The sequence below is a fragment of the Pistacia vera genome, unplaced genomic scaffold (genome assembly GCF_008641045.1).
Source record: "Pistacia vera cultivar Batoury unplaced genomic scaffold, PisVer_v2 Contig26, whole genome shotgun sequence".
Taxonomy (NCBI): domain Eukaryota; kingdom Viridiplantae; phylum Streptophyta; class Magnoliopsida; order Sapindales; family Anacardiaceae; genus Pistacia; species Pistacia vera.
In genome coordinates, this window is record NW_022196068.1 from 89,082 (window position 1) to 106,067 (window position 16,986).

Sequence of the window (16,986 nt, forward strand, 5' to 3'; positions counted from 1 at the left end):
AAAGTGAGCCCATCTGAAACTTCGAAGACAGTGAAGAATTAATAGCAGTCAGGATTAAACACTGAACTGGGCACCTTGGACTCTCTGCGATTTCACTGTCTTCACTGCCAATAATTGTACAATGGATACGGGTGTTAGATTACTAAATCCACATGTAACCAAACAAATTCAATGATTGATTAACGACTAATGACTAATGACTAATGGTTTATGATATATGATTAGATTAATAACCGACAATTAAAACCAATTAACAACTCATCTCATCTCAATTTTTTTTAATCACCCAATTATTTGGACCGATTTATGCGTATTTCAAATAATTTTTCAAGAATTATTAGCTTAGTAATAATTCCAATAGTTACCTTATTAGTAATTGATGATGGAATCGAATTTTAGACCTATAGAATAATACACATAAAAATCTCTATCAAAACATTAGGTCACCTAGAGGTATTTCATCTAATTCTTCACCTTCACTCTCACCCTATAACTTTTATTTACAATATCTTGTAAGATGGTGGTTCATTATTTAAATTTTAATCTCTTTTTGTTTGTTAAGCTATGGCTATAGTGTGACATAATGAAAGTTGAAAATTTAGTGTTGTGGGCATGTGACTTAAGACACACTCAATAGTGTAATTGGTTTGAAAGTGATATAACATACCCACTAAGTGATGTTTATTTATACACACATATTTGGTTGCTTAATTGCTTTGCCCACTTGATAATAACCTTACCACAATTATCTTCCTTCTCCTTTTCACTTCAACCCCACTTTTCAACACTAGTGAATGCTACTTTCTACTTTTTTCTTAAACCCCGTATTCTTAAGTTTGATTCATATCAGAAATTGAAATACACTAACTTAATCGGAACTCCTTGTTTTTTTCGTGGATAACCATAAATTCTCCGCATTTGCTTTGCAAATCTGAGTTTGAAACTGGAGTTCCTGCTGAACTTACAATCTTTGAAAAACGGAAAATAATGACTTTTGAACATGTGAGTGCCCATGATTAAAATGTGGTTTATGATTCAATTAGGTTGGCAATGGATTTTCTTAGAACCAGAGATTCTATCTTTATTGTTTCCTTTTCTAAAGAATAGAGGAACTTTTGAGGGAGCTATCCCTAGCCCACTTGTCAATTGAGATTTTATAAATTACAAGCTTTAGCACATGCTTCCCACTATTTTCATTCTATTCTTTGGCACATTTGAGAAGAGATGGATACCATACCACACTACAAAAGTTAAATTGCGTGAGAAGCAAACGAAAATTACAACAGTTGGACAATTCAGAAAAAAAGCAAATACAAGCCAAAGTGACTGCTATGATCCAAAACCAACCTGCTTCTTGACTAAGATTTCTTCCTTTTTAAGCTGTTTCTAGCTGCACCCTTTTGGTTTCTTTTCAAACATAGATCAGTTCCTTTTATCATTTAAGCATTGAACTGTCATGTCCTAAAGGAAAAAATAGCATCCAAAGTTTCAACATAAAATATCTCACCAATGGATATATTTCACCTGCAACTTATTCAATTATGCGATGTAAAGCTGAAGAGTACGGATCCTATTCCTTCACTGTTATCTGATATATGAAAACATTATAAGCGAATTAACATTATGCTCATATAGTTTTTTACATATGTGAAAACATAGTGAAAAGTTGAGCCATTTGATCTTGTCAATGAAGAAAAGAAAAGAAAAAATATATTTTCTTGGTATGCAGACAAGAAGATAATGTTGAAAGAACAAATTAATAACATGCATCAATTTCATGAAGACTATTAACATGGTAGAAGGAAACAGGCTAATAACTATTTTTGCAACTATAAAAATTCTAAAAGTCCTCCACTTTTACACAGACAGAGTTGACAGTTGATTAGCCTTGAAACAGCATAATGAGCATTAGACCTTAATAAAGTTCATTAATTTAAAAAAGTAAGAATTATCTTAACATGGAATAACCAATTCACAGTGGAATTCCTTCATTGAAAGTTTTAAGCTGGTGGAGGAAGCAAAGGTGAGCCATCAGGCTGTGGACTATTTGGAGGTGTCAGCTTTGGAATGTAAGGCATGACAGGAGTGCCATGCTCAATAGGTCCAGATGTTATCGCAGCTGATGACCTTGGAGTTGGATCAACGGGTTGGTAATCCTCCAAGTTCATGTGGTCCTGGTTAATTTTACTCCAAGTATTGCTTCCCTCCTGGACTTGGGAAATTAAGTAAGAAAGACTGTCAAAAGAATTAGAACTACATTTGGATGCCATGAAGATAGACCCTTCGTCTCAGCATAGTAATGGAGAATATATGAAAATAAAAGTGTACCGTCGGTTCACTGACTGATGTAATTGCTGTCACACTATGGCCACTGATGAAGGAATTCATATCTGTGATCATTCAAAAAATGTACATACATTTACTTAGAATATAGACATTACTGGGATGTATTTGCCAAATCAAAGTTTTAAGTGTACACAAGATATAAATGGCAAGACTTTATTGATTTGACATAATCAGCCATTATCCAATGTCAAATTTGGCATGAAAATCCTGGCTATCTTACCGTTGTTGATTAAATAACTTAGTTTAATGGGAAAGTCATATGAAACTTTAGCATGTAGAAGGGTTACAGGATAGCTCAGAGAGAATGTTTGACGCTCAACTTCCATTTCTCTGATGATAATTAACCTCTAATTTGATGTGATGTTCTGTACAGTGTGAAAGCATAAAATATGATAAGGTTGGTGATAATGTGCTTATTGCTTCAAAAGCACAATAGTGTGCCATAATTGGCAAGGGTTACATCATGTACATAGCCTAGCATTTGCGTTCATGAATGAAGGTTAAGTTTCCTATATATAGAAAGTTTGATCCCCACTCTCAGTTATAAAGCAAAGAAGTAAAGGTTCCATGTGCAAGCCCAGAATTAGTGTCAACAACCAGATAAAAGTTTCCTTTATATAGCAAGTTAGACCCTACACTCGAATTATTAAAGCAAGACATTGTCTTAGTTGTTTGATGTTAATGTTATTACTTTAACAGGCGAGGCACGAGCAAGTTTGGAGCATTATTTTCTGGGAAAACAAAGTGAACAAAACCATAATAGAATTTGAAGCAGGAAGCAAAGAAGTGATAAAAAGAGTTACCATGAGTAGAAGAAGCATTGATAATCAGGAACACACAGGTTGCCTCAGCCACCAAGAACAGAACCCAGAACTTAATCATTTTCGTGTTTGTAAAAGCACTCACTTAAGAAATATAAATGCTGTTTTTTTCCTGGGATGGAAATGGGTTTCTTTGCCTCTCTGTAACTGTGAAGTAAGGAAATAGAGAGAGAGAGTTGGTGCTTGTAGTAAAGAGAGGCGTGAAGAGCAATAAGTTTATATCTGATGGAAAGTGAGCCCATCTGAAACTTCGAAGACAGTGAAGAATTAATAGCAGTCAGGATTAAACACTGAACTGGGCACCTTGGACTCTCTGCGATTTCACTGTCTTCACTGCCAATAATTGTACAATTCGAGAAAACAATTCATTTCGGTGTGTATTGAATTTATTTGCAGCCTACGATACATTTTAACACTTAGGGTGGCCATAGTTAACATAACCGTGTAAAAAGTTTCAGATAGCATATGTTTCCTATTCCTTTGAAACCTTTGATAATGTCAATTTCCAAGAGCAACTTCCTCCTATTGAGTATGTTATGGCTGGCAACATCATTCCACCACAATCCGTGAAAAATAGCTTAAACTCTTTAACAATAGTAGGCATCTGAAAACCAACTAAGATAATTTTTTAACAATAACCAAACAGTTACTGAAACATTACGTTTCAGCATACTCGGCGGGCGCATCTCCAATCTATGATGTACTGGTTGCAATTGACTATCTACCATTTATTAGGACGCATCACCACATCCAAATACTTTCGGCTCCAAAAACATTTGTAAACAGCTGCCCCCTCCACGCAAAAATGATGGCTGCAAGTACTACAAAAACTTCGACTCTTATTGCCTTTTGCAGAACAGAACAAAAAGCAAATTTCTTATTTGATCATATAAAAGGTCAGTAATGAAATGGCCACTGCAATTTTCTTACCTGAATACTAGGATTTAATTATCCACATCATACGGTCCCTGCTTTCATTTTTCATGAGAGATTTTATTTGTGAATAGGTTGCCCTCTGCTCCTAAGTAATTCGAATAGAGCCACTTGCGAGTAGCTCGGACTCGGCTTGAGTAGAGCCTCAGCTCGAGTGGCTCGAGTATCGATTTGAGTCGAACCCGAGCTACCCATTACTGGGCTCGAGCAACTCGACAAGGGATATATGCAAGTTTTGCAACTACGAGATAGGTATATGTAATTTTTCATTTTCCCAATTCTAAAATCCAAATTGTATGAATTGATACCCTAAATCCCATTCCCATTTCAATTCTGAAATCACGATTGATCCTCTCCCAATTCACCACGACTTCGACGACTAAGATAAGCGACTTTGACAACTAAGATAACCGAATCCGCCAACCCAATGACCATGGTACTTGCACTTTTCTAAGTCTTTTTCTTATTCTCCTGAACTGTACATGTATATATGTTGCATAATGTTAATCCAACATTACTATTCTATTACTTATCACCCTTATTGAAGCCATTTTAAGATTTTTCTTAAACTAAGAATTGGTTGCTGGAAATGAATATTTTGTGTTTGGAAAAAGGTCTCACCCAACTGCCCACCATCTGTTTGGAAAAAGACCTCACCCAGCTGCCCACCACCTGTTCGGAAAAAATCCCCAACCGGTTACAGCCACACCCGCTAGACACCAGCATGTAATGAAATAAGATTTTTATTAATTAATAATTAATGAAAGAATTTTGCCTTTTTTTTTTTTTTGCTTTTTGATCTCAAGCTACCCAAGGCTCGATTACACCCCCAGATTTTACTCCTAAGCATAACTTTGTCATTCATTTCAACCAATGTATCATCACTACTTTTTTTTTTAGGGATAATGGCCAGTAGAGAAGAAAATAAATTGTAACATAAAAAACGATAACCTTTTCAATTTAAAAGAGTAATGACAAATATTCTTAGTTCAACAATCACATCAAACTCAACTTCAAATCAATTAAAAACATAAAATCATATTAGCGTTCCTCCATATTTTAAACCACTACTGGGACAAACTTGCACCAAAACCACTATCATACTACTCGAACAAAAGTCACCACTCTTCTTGGTAATACTCTTTTAATCCTTTAGCGGTACTGCAAATAAATTTTCAGAGAATCAGAGCAACCCCAATGAATAAAAGGAATCAGTATGATGCATAAATTAAAAACCACATTATCAGCAGAATACTTCTAAATTGTGACCTTAATGAATCCAATTTCCTTGGCATTGCTACGGAAGCACTGTCTGCAGCACATGAGCCCATACTTCCTGATCAACCCATGAGGGTTCCCACATACACGGCTACAAATTTAAATGGAAAAATCAGAAAACATAAATCTTCAGAATCCTATGCATAAAAGGTATCCAACACTAAGCAAGTTATAATAAGAGTGATGAACCATACTAATGAATGTGCAAATTCTTTCTAGAATCTTCTACCAATGAAATTTTCTATGAAAGAATAATGTAAAACTGATGCTTAACCTAATGAAATAATAGATTTACCAAGCAAATATCAAATAGGAAACTCTATACACAGAATAACATATAACATAAAACATACAAAAATCATAAAAAACACAGAACACCAGTTGCCAATCAAACCAGTTCAGTATCCAGAGGAAAAATTTGTAATCCAAAAAGGTAAAGGTCACGCAACAATAACTCATAATGAACAAACCAGTTGACAGTTTCAAAAGTACTTTATGACTTAACTGGTATCACCCTATAAGCAAGCTTATTCCATTTTAGCTGTTCAAGATGAATACAGTATTGCGGAGTGAATGCTTTACTTTCTACATCATACATGAATTTCAAATATTCAATTAACAACTAAATGCAACCCCAACATTATGAAATCAATCTCATATTGACAAATATATAAATTATAATAATAATAGAAAAAACACCAATTAAGCCCCATTGAGGCACCTAACTAAGTGGAAGCTGAGCATTGACTTAATCAGAAAGCTAAAAATCAATCTTAAAACACTAATACCACAAATTAACGATCAGACTTTGCAAAAAGAGAAAAACCAAAACAATTAGATTATGCATAATATTTGCATCAGCAAAACCAATGGTCATTCTCAGTTCTACAATCAAACAATAAAAACACAAACAAACAACAGGATTTGAACAGATAAATATATTTGTTTTCCTCATATTCTCAAACTTAAAGATATCAAAATGAAAAAAATGAAAACTTTCTATTACCAAGTACGAGAACCAGGGCCGTAGCTCTTGGGGTGAGAATTCCAAACGTTAGAATGACCCATGATTGACTCTTGCTACTTCAACAATGTCAAGGGCAGCTGCGCAGAGAGCTTAAGAAAACCCTAGAAATTTGCTGAGGAGATTAACGTTTGTACAAAAGTGGATATTTATATGGATGTTCTAAACCCTAGAAATCTATCGTGAACCTGGTGCGTATTGCGCGTATCTAAATACAGTGACGTGGCTTGTAATTGTAATTAGGCCGCACTTTTGTCATCCGAGCCAGCCCAAATAGTTTAGCCCGTTAATTGACACAACACGGCCCATTAGGTTCCAATAAATACATCTGTAATTTACCTGAAACGCTACGTTTCGGGTCTGAAGAGCCCAAAACAAAGACGACATCTCGTTGTAGCCTTGTTGAAGAGGAAACGTTTGTGAGAGCTCTAACATTCTGTGCCAGTGGCGAACCAAGAAACCTCTTCTTCTACTCCGCTGGTAAATTCGGTGTTGTTTTAGATGAAATACGTCAGTGTTTTGAATGAGTTATCGTTATATTTGATTTGAAGTGATTTTTTCGTTGCAGGGAATTTTTGTCGAAGAGGAGTATCAGTCGTTAATGTTTGAAGCCGAATCGGGCTGGGTTGAAGCTGGGGCGTCGTGTGATCACTTAGCCTCGCTGTCGTCTGATCTCGCCCACATACCAACTCCTGATACACCCTGCAACAGGTTAGCTCTATTATTTATTATCATTTTTTAAATGACATCAAGTTAGCGAGGCATTTACTCTGGAGAAAAAATTATAGATTGGAATTTTTATTTGCCTTTTGTAACATATGGAATATATGGGATGTACAAGGTGCGACCACCAGAGTGAAAACTGGTTATGTTTGAGCTGCAAGGATGTGCTTTGCAGCCGTTATGTGAACAAGCATATGCTTCAGCATTTCCAGCAAACTAACCATTCTGTAGCGCTCAGTTACAGGTATGAACAAACATCCTTTATTCTTTTTTAATTCTTTTTTGTTTTATATTTCTGAAGTTCTGTGGACACATTTTTTTTTTTTTTTGGTTGGGAAGCAGTGATTTGTCTGTTTGGTGTTTCATCTGCGACGCATATTTGGATGCTAAAGTGAACTCACAACTGCGACCTGTTTACGAGACTGCTTACATATTGCAATTTGGTAAGGCGGCACCGTTTCAATCGGGCTGCGTGGAAGCTCAGACGTCGTGTGTTCACTTGGCCTCGCTATCGTCTGATCTCGCCCACATACCAACTCCTGATACACCCTGCAACAGGTTAGCTCTATTATTTTATTACCATTCTTTAAATGACGTCAAATTAGTGAGGCGTTTACTCTGAAGTTAAAAATTTGAGATTGGTATTTTTATTTGCCTTTTGTAACATATGGAATATTTGGGATGTATAAGGTGCGACCACCCAAGTGAAAACTGGTTATGTTTGAGCTGCAAGGATGTGCTTTGCAGCCGTTATGTGAACAAGCATATGCTTCAGCATTTCCACTAAACTAACCATTCTGTAGCGCTCAGTTACAGGTATGAACAATCATCCTTTATCCTTTTTGAATTCTTTTTTTATATTTCTGAAGTTATGTCGAAACATTTTTTTTTTTTTTTTTGTTGGGAAGCAGTGATTTGTCAGTTTGGTGTTTCATCTGCAACGCATATTTGGATGCTAAAGTGATTTCTCAACTGCGCCCTGTTTATGAGACTGCCTACATACTGAAATTTGGTAAGGCGGCACCGTTTCAATCGGGCTGGGTGGAAGCTCGGACGTCCTGTGATCACTTGGCCTCACATCATCTGACCTCGCCCACATACCAGTCCCTGATTCACCCTGCAACAGGTTAGCTCTATTATTTTATACATTCTTTAAGTTAGCGAGGTTTTACTCTGGAAAAATTTGAGATTGGAATTTTATTTGCCTTTTGTGTCATATGGAATTTTGGGATGTATAAGGTGCAACCACCCAGTGAAAACTGGTTATGTTTGAGCTGCAAGGAGTGCTTTGCAGCCGTTATGTGAACAAATAGCTTCAGCATTTCCACCAAACTAACCTTCTGTAGCACTCAGTTACAGGTATGAACAATCATCCTTTATTCTTTTTGAATCTTTTTTTATATTTCTGAAGTTATGTGGAAACATTTTTTTTTTTATGTGTTTTGTTTGTTGGAAGCAGTGATTTGTCAGTTTGTGTTTCATCTGCAATGCATATTTGGATGCTAAAGTGATTTCTCAACTGCGACCTGTTTATAGACTGCCTACATACTGAAATTGGTAAGGCGGCACACGTTTCAATCGGGCTGGGTGGAAGCTCGGACGTCCTGTGATCACTTGGCCTCACTATCGTCTGACCTCGCCCACATACCAATCCCTGATTCACCCTGCAACAGGTTAGCTCTATTATTTATTATCATTCTTTAAGTTAGCGGTATTTACTCTGGAGAAAAATTTGAGATTGGAATTTTTATTTGCCTTTTGTATCATATGGATATTTGGGATGTATAAGGTGCAAACCACCCAATGAAAACTGGTTATGTTTGAGCTGCAAGGATGTGCTTTGCAGCCGTTATGTGAAACAGCATATGCTTCAGCATTTCCACCAAACTAACCATTCTGTAGCGCTCAGTTACAGGTATGAACAATCATCCTTTATTCTTTGAATTCTTTTTATATTTCTGAAGTTATGTGGAAAAATATATTTTTTTTTTTTTGTTGGGAAGCAGTGATTGTCAGTTTGGTGTTACATCTGCGATGCTATTTGGATGCTGAAGTGATTTCCAACTGCGACCTGTTTATGAACTGCTTCCATACTGAAAATCTGGTAAGGCGGCATGATTTCAATCGGGCTGGGTGGAAGCTCAGACGTCGTGTAGCACTTGACCTCGCTATTGTCTGATCTCGCCCACATACCATCCTGATACACCCTGCAACAGGTTAGCTCTATATTTATTAACATTCTTTAAGTGACTTAAAATACGAGGCATTCACTCTTAAGAAAAAATTTGAGATTGAAATTTTTATTTCCCTTTGTAACATATGGAATAGTTGGGATGTATAAGGTGTGACCACCCGAGGGAAAACTGGTTATGTTTGAGCTGTAAGGATGTGCTTTGCAGCCGTTTGGTGACAAGCATATGCTTACACTTCCACCAAACAAACCATTCTGTAGCGCTCAGTTACAGGTATGAACGAACTTTTATTTTTCTTTTTCTAATTCTTTTTTGTCTTATATTTCTGAAGTTATGTGGAAACATTTTTTTTGTTGGGAAGCAGTGATTGTCAGTTGTTGTTTCATCTGCGATCCATATTTGATGCTCAAGTGATTTCCCAACTGCGACCTTTTTGTGGGACTGCTACATACTGAATTTGGTGAGTGTCACCGTTCGGACGGCTGAACTTACCAAGGTGAAAGATGATCAACTGAGGCTAAATCGTTAGACGTTAAATATTAGTTTTGGTTTTGTAGTTTTACTTAATGTATCTTTGGTGTTGAATGGACATGGTTTGACTTTCAGATTTCTGATTGATTACCTAAAGCTATGCAATGAGAAGCATTTCAGTGTACTGTAAATTTATGATTGATATATCATGTCAAGACTCAAGTATTATATGATTTGCCTTTCTGAAAGTTAGAATTGCTGTGCACTACTAATAGCTACTTCCCAGCGGCATGCATGCAGCATAACAACTTCATTAGGGATCAGCCTTACAAGGATCCTTCTATTTCAAATTACATGCAAGTCAACATAAGCTAATTTGAGAAAGTTTGACGAATATAAATGTGGTGCAGTCAATGTGGTTTTATATATACATGAACAAGTAATTTGAAGTACAGTATTATCACTCAGGGAGACATTCCTAGAGTTTAAAGTGAATTTCCAATTTTTTTTTTTTTTTTTTTTGTTGAAATTTAGTATTTGGCTATTTCAATATGCCTATTCCCAAAAATTTGTGGCTCCCTGTAGATCGGATGCGAGTTGCTCACAGTCCAGCTTGCCCCACCTGCATCAACTCGCTCGCAGAAAACCAATTTCCCCCAGGCTTGTTTAAATTACCCATGTTTAACGGACACAAATATGTGAAAATGAGTACCTACATACCGTTGTTAGTGGAGTGACAATGGTATATATGCATACGAAAGAACAAAATTCAGTGTGAGAGTGTCAGATCTCTTACAGCATCTTTTGTTGCCTTGTCGGATTTTCTGGATACTGTGAGAACAGCAACAAAGTTCCAAAATATATTGTTACACAAAAAGTTATTTAGGTGCGTATCGCGCATACCTAAATAGAGTGACGTGGCTTGTAATTGTAATTGAGCCAGCCCAAATAGTTTAGCCCGTTAATTGACACAACACGGCCCATTAGGTTCCATAAATACACTGGTATTTACCTGAAACGCTACGTTTCGTCGGAGAGCCCAAAAACAAAGACATATCTCGTGTGGCCTTGTAGAAGAGGAAACGTTGTGAAAGCTCCAACATTCTGTGTCAATGGCGAACCAAGGAACCTCTTCTTCTACTCCGCTGGTAATTTCGGTGTTATTTTAGATGAAATACTCAGCGTTTGGGATGAGTTATTCGTTATATTGATTTTTTTTTTTTTTTTTTTCAGGAAATTATGTTGAAGGGAGGTGATTCGTTATGTTTGGAGCCGAATCGGGCTGGGTGGAAGCTCGGACTGTCGTGTGATCACTGTCCTCGCTGTCGTCTGATCTCGCCCACATACCAACTCCTGATACACCCTGCAACAGGTTAGCTCTATTATTTATTATCTTCTTTAAATGACAAAATTAACGAGGCATTTACTGTGAAGAAAAAAAATTGAGATTGGAATTTTTATTCCCTTTTGTAACATGGAATAATTGGGATGTATAAGGTGCGACCACCCAGTGAAAACTGGTTATGTTTGAGCTGTAAGATGTGCTTTGCACCGCTTTGTGAACAAGCTATGCTTCAGCTTTCCACCAAACACCATTCTGTAGCGCTCAGTTACAGGTATGAACGAACATTTCTTTTCTTTTTAGTTCTTTTTTTGTTTTCTATTTCTGAAGTTACGTGGAAACATGTTTTTTCGTTGGGAAGCAGTGATTTGTCAATTTGGTGTTTCATCTGCGACGCATATTTGGATCTCAGATTTCACAACTGCGACCTGTTTTGAGCCTACTTACATACTGAAATTTGGTGAGGCGCCACCTTTTCGGACGGCTGAACTTACCAAGGTGAAAGATGATCAGCTGGGGCTAAATCGAGAGACAGTTAAATATTAGTTTTGGTGTGTAGTTTTACTTAATTTTCCTATGTTGGGATTGCGGTTGGAGTGGACATGGTGTATAATACAGAATGAGAAGCATTAGTGTAGTGTAATTGTTATGATTGATATATCATGTCAAGTAGTATTGAATTTTGCCTTTCTGAAAGTTAGAATTGCTTGTGCACCTACTAATAGTTACTTCCAGCGGCATGCATTGCAGCATAACAACTTCATGAGGGATCACCTTACATGGATCCTTCTTTTCAAGTCAACATAAACTATTTGATCAAAGTTTGACGAAATAAAATATGGTGCAGTCAATGTGGTCTTCTATATCCCGAACAAATATACAATATTATCACCGGGAGACATTCCTAGAGTTTGAGGTGTCATTCCATTTTTTTTTTTTTTTTTTTTTTTTAATTTAGTATTGCATTTCATGTCTATCCCAAAAATTTGTGGCTCCCTGTAGATCGCATGCACGTTGCTCACAGTCCAGCTTGCCCCACCTTGCATCAACTCGCTCACAGGGGAAAACCAATTTACCCAGGCTGTTTAAATCACCCAATGTTAACACTAATTTGATTCAGTTCAATATAATTAGGTTCATAATATAGTATAAAACTTGATCTGAGAACAAAAAAATTTCATCACTAAAGAATGAGACTGTGAGTTACCTTCTATTAACCACATTATGCACATGACATAGCCACTGAGAGAACTCATAATGAGATCCGCCTGTACAGGATTTGCTCTGTCATAGGGACCCAAATATGCATCCATTAGTATAAAAAATGAAGGTAAAAGGTATTATATTACAGCCCTGTTTCGCAACCATAAAAACTAGAACTCTAAATTTCACTTTTTTCAGAATTTAAAGACCTCGACTGATTGTTTAAAGAGATGTGCAGCAAATTTCAGATGTCTGTCAACTAATATAATTTTGATAAAACTATAAAGAAAAAAATATTCGATTTTTTGAGAAATATCATGAGTTTTGAGTGTCTGAGCAAAATATTATTACCTCCGTGTTCTTGTTTTTCATCATTTCCTTTAATTCCTAAAGATAAAAATGTTTTGTGGGGTTGAATTGTGGTTATCTGAAAGAAAATACTCACATCTATGACTGTAAACCCAGTTGAGAGGGAGAGGAAAGAGACTGTACCTTAGGACTTCTTTAAAGTGATCTGCACAATCTTTGCAAGGGTATATTCGAGATAAAATTGCCATCTGCAAGCCAATATGATCCCTTCAGTTAGTCTTTAGCAATGGGACAATCAGTCTAAATTATTAAATCCAGTTTGATCTCATATATAGTTTATAAGTGCCAAGTCAAAAAAATTGAACACGAGAATAATGTCCAATAAAATGAATCTTTCTAAACTTGACCTCAGCATCAGTGCTGACTGCTGAGGTCAATGACATCATGCTCTACAGAATTGGCCCATTTTTGCCCCAAACCTGAAAGACCCCACTTGTGCTACACCACTACTTTATGCTGTCTAAGGGTTTTAAGATAACCTTCCACATGAACTTATTCTTAGTTCTTCAAGCCAGTTCACCAGAAGCTTACTGGCATCACGAACTGCTTTCACTGCGACTTGTAATTCCACAAAAGCTTCAATGCTCCTCTTTATCTTTCTTGTTGAAGCCTAATTTTTAAATCTTTTTGGCTTCTTTTTCCTCCTCCATGTTATTGGAGTGACAAGTAATATATGCATACAAAGAACGAAATTCAGTGTGAAAGTGTCAGAGATCTCTCATACCAGTTCTTTTACATCCTTCTTTTGTTGCCTTGTTGGATTTTCTGGATACTGAGAACAGCAACAAAGTTAATAAAAAAAATTTCTAATTTGCACAAGCAATAACATAATTCATAATTAAAAAAGATATGATTATGATGTGATTATATCTTCACTGGGAGTGAAGCTGCATTAGGAATTTTCCCTTCAGCTTACACTGATGCTGTTTTGAAAGCAGTGTTTGATTGGGTGGAAGAACTAAACTAGACTTAGGGAAAACATTCTTCATTAATAATATAATATAACAATCTTCTAAGATTAGGAAATAAGTATTGCACTTAAAAAAATAAATTTTCGTTAAACAAAAAGTTATTTTATATCATTTTGTTCTGTCATCTATAAGCAAAGGAAAGGCTTTTAACGGTCTAAGCAAAAAAAAATGAAAAATTCTATTATGCTGTACAGTAATAGATCCGTGTGTCAAGTTTTGTGATAATGACGCTTTACATGACAATAATAAATCATCAAAGAAGCAAAACCCAATTAAGGAGTTCACATGCAAAGAATTAGCTAATATAGATGAGTATCGAGAGGAAAAGATCAAAATGTTTTCACATTGTTGCTTTTATAAAAGAATAATACAGAACAGTTTTAACAGTGAAGTTGTTTCCTTTTCCCCATCCATGAGAAAAAAAGATGTCTTCTCAAGAGGGCTAAAGCAAAAGCAGCCAGAATTATGAAGAAGAAAGTGGACAAAAATAATAATAAAGAAAAATAATCATAAACCATCACAGCCAAAATTCTCATAAACAGAATTCAGGAAGAGAACCAACAGAAAAAAGAACAAGATGCCAAAATAGTAATAATGAGAAGACCTGAGCAGCAAGAGTGTGAAGAAAAGTCCAAGTGGCTCTTCCAAGCTCTTCTTTAGTGATAGGAGCAGCAGAGCTTCCCTGAAAATAGCAATTAATCAAGCATGCAAAACCTTTAAAAGTCATCGAGTATGTATAGATTCACCGAGTTGATANCATAAAAATTAATTTGTTATGAGTTTGGGTCTAAGTTTGAAAAAGATTGAGTGCGGTGGTGAAGAGTGGATGCAATGGTGAAATGAAATTGGGTGTAGTGGGGATGGCTTTGATGGAGTTAGATTTTTCCCGTTGTGGGGGACGGGGAATGGGATCCCCGACCCCGCCCCGCGCCCATCCCTATCAGTTAGGCTGTTGATATTGAAGTAGCTATGGACTTTAGAGAAGTTTACTTGATTTAGAGTGTCCAATTATTTGTCACTAGAATTTTATTTTGCTAAATTATTTTGCTTTAGTGGCTCACTCCTTTATTGTTGAACTCTTGGCAGTCTTATGTTTAGAATGTAAGTTTTTACTTCCAAGCTGACTTTGTGTTGAATTTTTTTGCATATCCCTTTCTACTTATGGGAGGGCATACCTTTGAGGAAATATGAAATAGGATGCTTCAAGTTAGTTGACGAGAAGTTTTCTCTACAAGTTAATGATAGAAATGATTTGTATCCCCTTTTATTGCTTTTAATTAATTGGTAGTCTACTCTTGTCTGGTTATATTGGTTGAAATTTATACATTGATACATGTTTTATTTTCAAGAATTTCTTTCATCCTTATAGAATGGTTAATGTTGACTTCTTCATTAAAAATTGGGATTCCTATGCATATATAATTTACTTAACTTTGCTATTTGGATTTGTCTTCCATTGGCGATGATGTGGACTATGGTGCAAAGAGGTTTTTTTGGTTGTTGCACTAAGGGTTCTCCTAGAAAACTATCTTGGCAGTGATGTAAGATGAATCCCATTGCGTTTCTGTGAGTGGCACTCATACAGTGTAGGAACCACGTATCAAGCTTTATTGTTTTGATAGGTATGCTTCTTGCTGGTTGACTGATATTATCTTGTGTCTGTTTTCATCATTCTCACTTAATGCATCTTGTTTTTCTCCTTTTTGGATATCAATACCTTGATTTTTTAATCTTATATCTTTTTTCTGTGTTGAGGTATACAACCATTCTTCCCCCTTTCCTGGTATTGAGTCTGAACCATTTAAAGAAGGTGAAAACCTGGTCAGGTATTCTTTTCAGATGACTATTTAATGGCAATTTGCTAATTTGGAACTTCAAAGTTCCAACCTAAAGATCAATATGAGGTGGTAAACACAGGCAATCAATTGCATAACATTTTAAGTTTTTAATCATTAAATCAGTAAAGATTAATTGACTAAAATTTCGAACAACTGACAAATATTGTGTCTCTATTCACTTTTCTCACTTCATGTACTTTGTTTCTCTCCTTATTGGATATTGTTGTAGATAATCATGCAAAATTTTACATATATTGCATGATTAAGTGTATAAATCTATAATATTATGATTGTAATCAATACATATTAGGAACAAATCTGTAAAATAGGAAGTTAGATTATTTATTTCCTAGATTAGTTCTTTATTTTCCTATATATTGATGTATAATTTGTCAATACAATATGAAAAATATTACAATCAGTTATCTGTTTGTAACATGGTATCAGAGCAATTCTATGTTGTTTTTTTTTCAATTCGTTTTTCTTTTCTTTTCTGCCCAAGTGAGCATTATTTGTGAGTCACCTTGGAGAGTGGCCATTTTTTCTCACCGCCTGCCTAGGAAGAAGCCTTTTCTGTCGATCGACCATTCCTTGAATTCCGGTCACCGAAGGCGTAGCGCGAGTCTCACGTGCCACCTTTTTCATCTGTGTGGGCGCGTGTGACGAAGGAAAGTGCTCCGATCACCCTTCCCGGCTTCGTCTTGTTATTTCCGGCAATTCTGTGTGATTAGTTCCTCAGTATCTTAGCCAGGTCAGAACAGTTTTTTAGTTTCTGTTGGTATCAGTTTTGATTGGTTTCTGTTGGTATAAAGCGTTTTTTGAAGAGTTTTTTGTTGGCTATTTTCGTCTTCTTACCATGACTGATAAGTCTATAATTGATATGATTCCTGTAATGTCAAAAATTACGGAACATAAGCTTAATGGGTCTGATAGCTATTTTGATTGGAGTAAGACGATTCGTCTTTATCTGCGAAGCATTGGTAAAGATGATCATCTTACCAAAGATTCGTCTGAAGACGATCCAAAGCAAACATGGTTGAGAGAGGATGCCTGGTTGTTCTTGCAGATACGAAACTTCATCAATAGTGAGGTACTTGGTTTAATTAATCATTGTGAATATGTGAAGGAATTGATGGACTATCTAGATTTTTTGTATTCTGGGAAAGGGAATGTTTCTCGTATTTTTGATGTATGCAAAGCTTTTTATCGAGCTGAGAAACAAGATAGGTCTCGTATTTCGTATTTTATGGATTTTAAAAGGATATATGAAGAACTTAACATTCTTCTACCGGTGAGTGCTGATGTGAAAGTTCAACAAGCTCAACGAGAGAAAATGGCGATTATGAGTTTCCTAGCTGGACTCCCTTCTGAGTTTGAATCTGCTAAATCTAAGGTTCTTGCTAGTTCTGAGATCACCTCCCTCCAAGACATATTTACTAGGGTTCTTCGTACAGAAAGCACTCCATCTGTTCAAT

At 36.0% G+C, this 16,986-nt stretch overlaps 3 protein-coding genes across 3 annotated transcripts; 1 reads left to right on the forward strand and 2 right to left on the reverse strand.

The window, feature by feature from the left end:
• Positions 1 to 5,101: 5,101 nt before the first annotated feature.
• On the reverse strand, positions 5,102 to 6,541 carry LOC116132744 (40S ribosomal protein S29). Its single transcript, XM_031418414.1, has 3 exons — positions 6,385 to 6,541; positions 5,370 to 5,469; positions 5,102 to 5,261 (listed from the first exon to the last, which is right to left on the reverse strand). Exons 1-3 carry the CDS (start codon positions 6,444 to 6,446, stop codon positions 5,253 to 5,255), a joined length of 171 nt encoding a protein of 56 aa, XP_031274274.1. The 5' UTR covers positions 6,447 to 6,541; the 3' UTR covers positions 5,102 to 5,252.
• Positions 6,542 to 6,762: 221 nt separating this feature from the next.
• Positions 6,763 to 8,434, forward strand: LOC116132734 (histone deacetylase 6). Its single transcript, XM_031418396.1, has 7 exons — positions 6,763 to 6,882; positions 6,971 to 7,113; positions 7,244 to 7,369; positions 7,468 to 7,683; positions 7,816 to 7,941; positions 8,037 to 8,251; positions 8,365 to 8,434. Exons 2-5 carry the CDS (start codon positions 7,004 to 7,006, stop codon positions 7,910 to 7,912), a joined length of 549 nt encoding a protein of 182 aa, XP_031274256.1. The 5' UTR covers positions 6,763 to 6,882; positions 6,971 to 7,003; the 3' UTR covers positions 7,913 to 7,941; positions 8,037 to 8,251; positions 8,365 to 8,434.
• Positions 8,435 to 12,078: 3,644 nt separating this feature from the next.
• Positions 12,079 to 16,156, reverse strand: LOC116132730 (FAD-linked sulfhydryl oxidase ERV1). The gene is given in 7 exon segments (XM_031418391.1): positions 12,079 to 12,211; positions 12,338 to 12,401; positions 12,404 to 12,414; positions 12,826 to 12,890; positions 13,427 to 13,474; positions 14,278 to 14,355; positions 16,061 to 16,156. Coding segments are annotated over 7 exon segments (489 nt in total). The 3' UTR covers positions 12,079 to 12,084.
• Between the last annotated feature and the right edge of the window lie 830 nt (positions 16,157 to 16,986).

What these genes read in the sequence shown, in the direction of transcription:
- LOC116132744 (XM_031418414.1), bottom strand. Translation starts at nt 6,446, where the DNA reads ATGGGTCATTCTAACGTTTGGAATTCTCACCCCAAGAGCTACGGCCCT. An exon ending in GGCCCTGGTTCTCGTACTTG is followed by an intron (nt 5,470 to 6,384) that starts GTAATAGAAAGT and finishes TTAAATTTGTAG; the next exon opens with CCGTGTATGTGGGAACCCTC.
- LOC116132734 (XM_031418396.1), top strand. Translation starts at nt 7,004, where the DNA reads ATGTTTGAAGCCGAATCGGGCTGGGTTGAAGCTGGGGCGTCGTGTGAT. An exon ending in CCTGATACACCCTGCAACAG is followed by an intron (nt 7,114 to 7,243) that starts GTTAGCTCTATT and finishes GGGATGTACAAG; the next exon opens with GTGCGACCACCAGAGTGAAA. An exon ending in TCTGTAGCGCTCAGTTACAG is followed by an intron (nt 7,370 to 7,467) that starts GTATGAACAAAC and finishes GTTGGGAAGCAG; the next exon opens with TGATTTGTCTGTTTGGTGTT.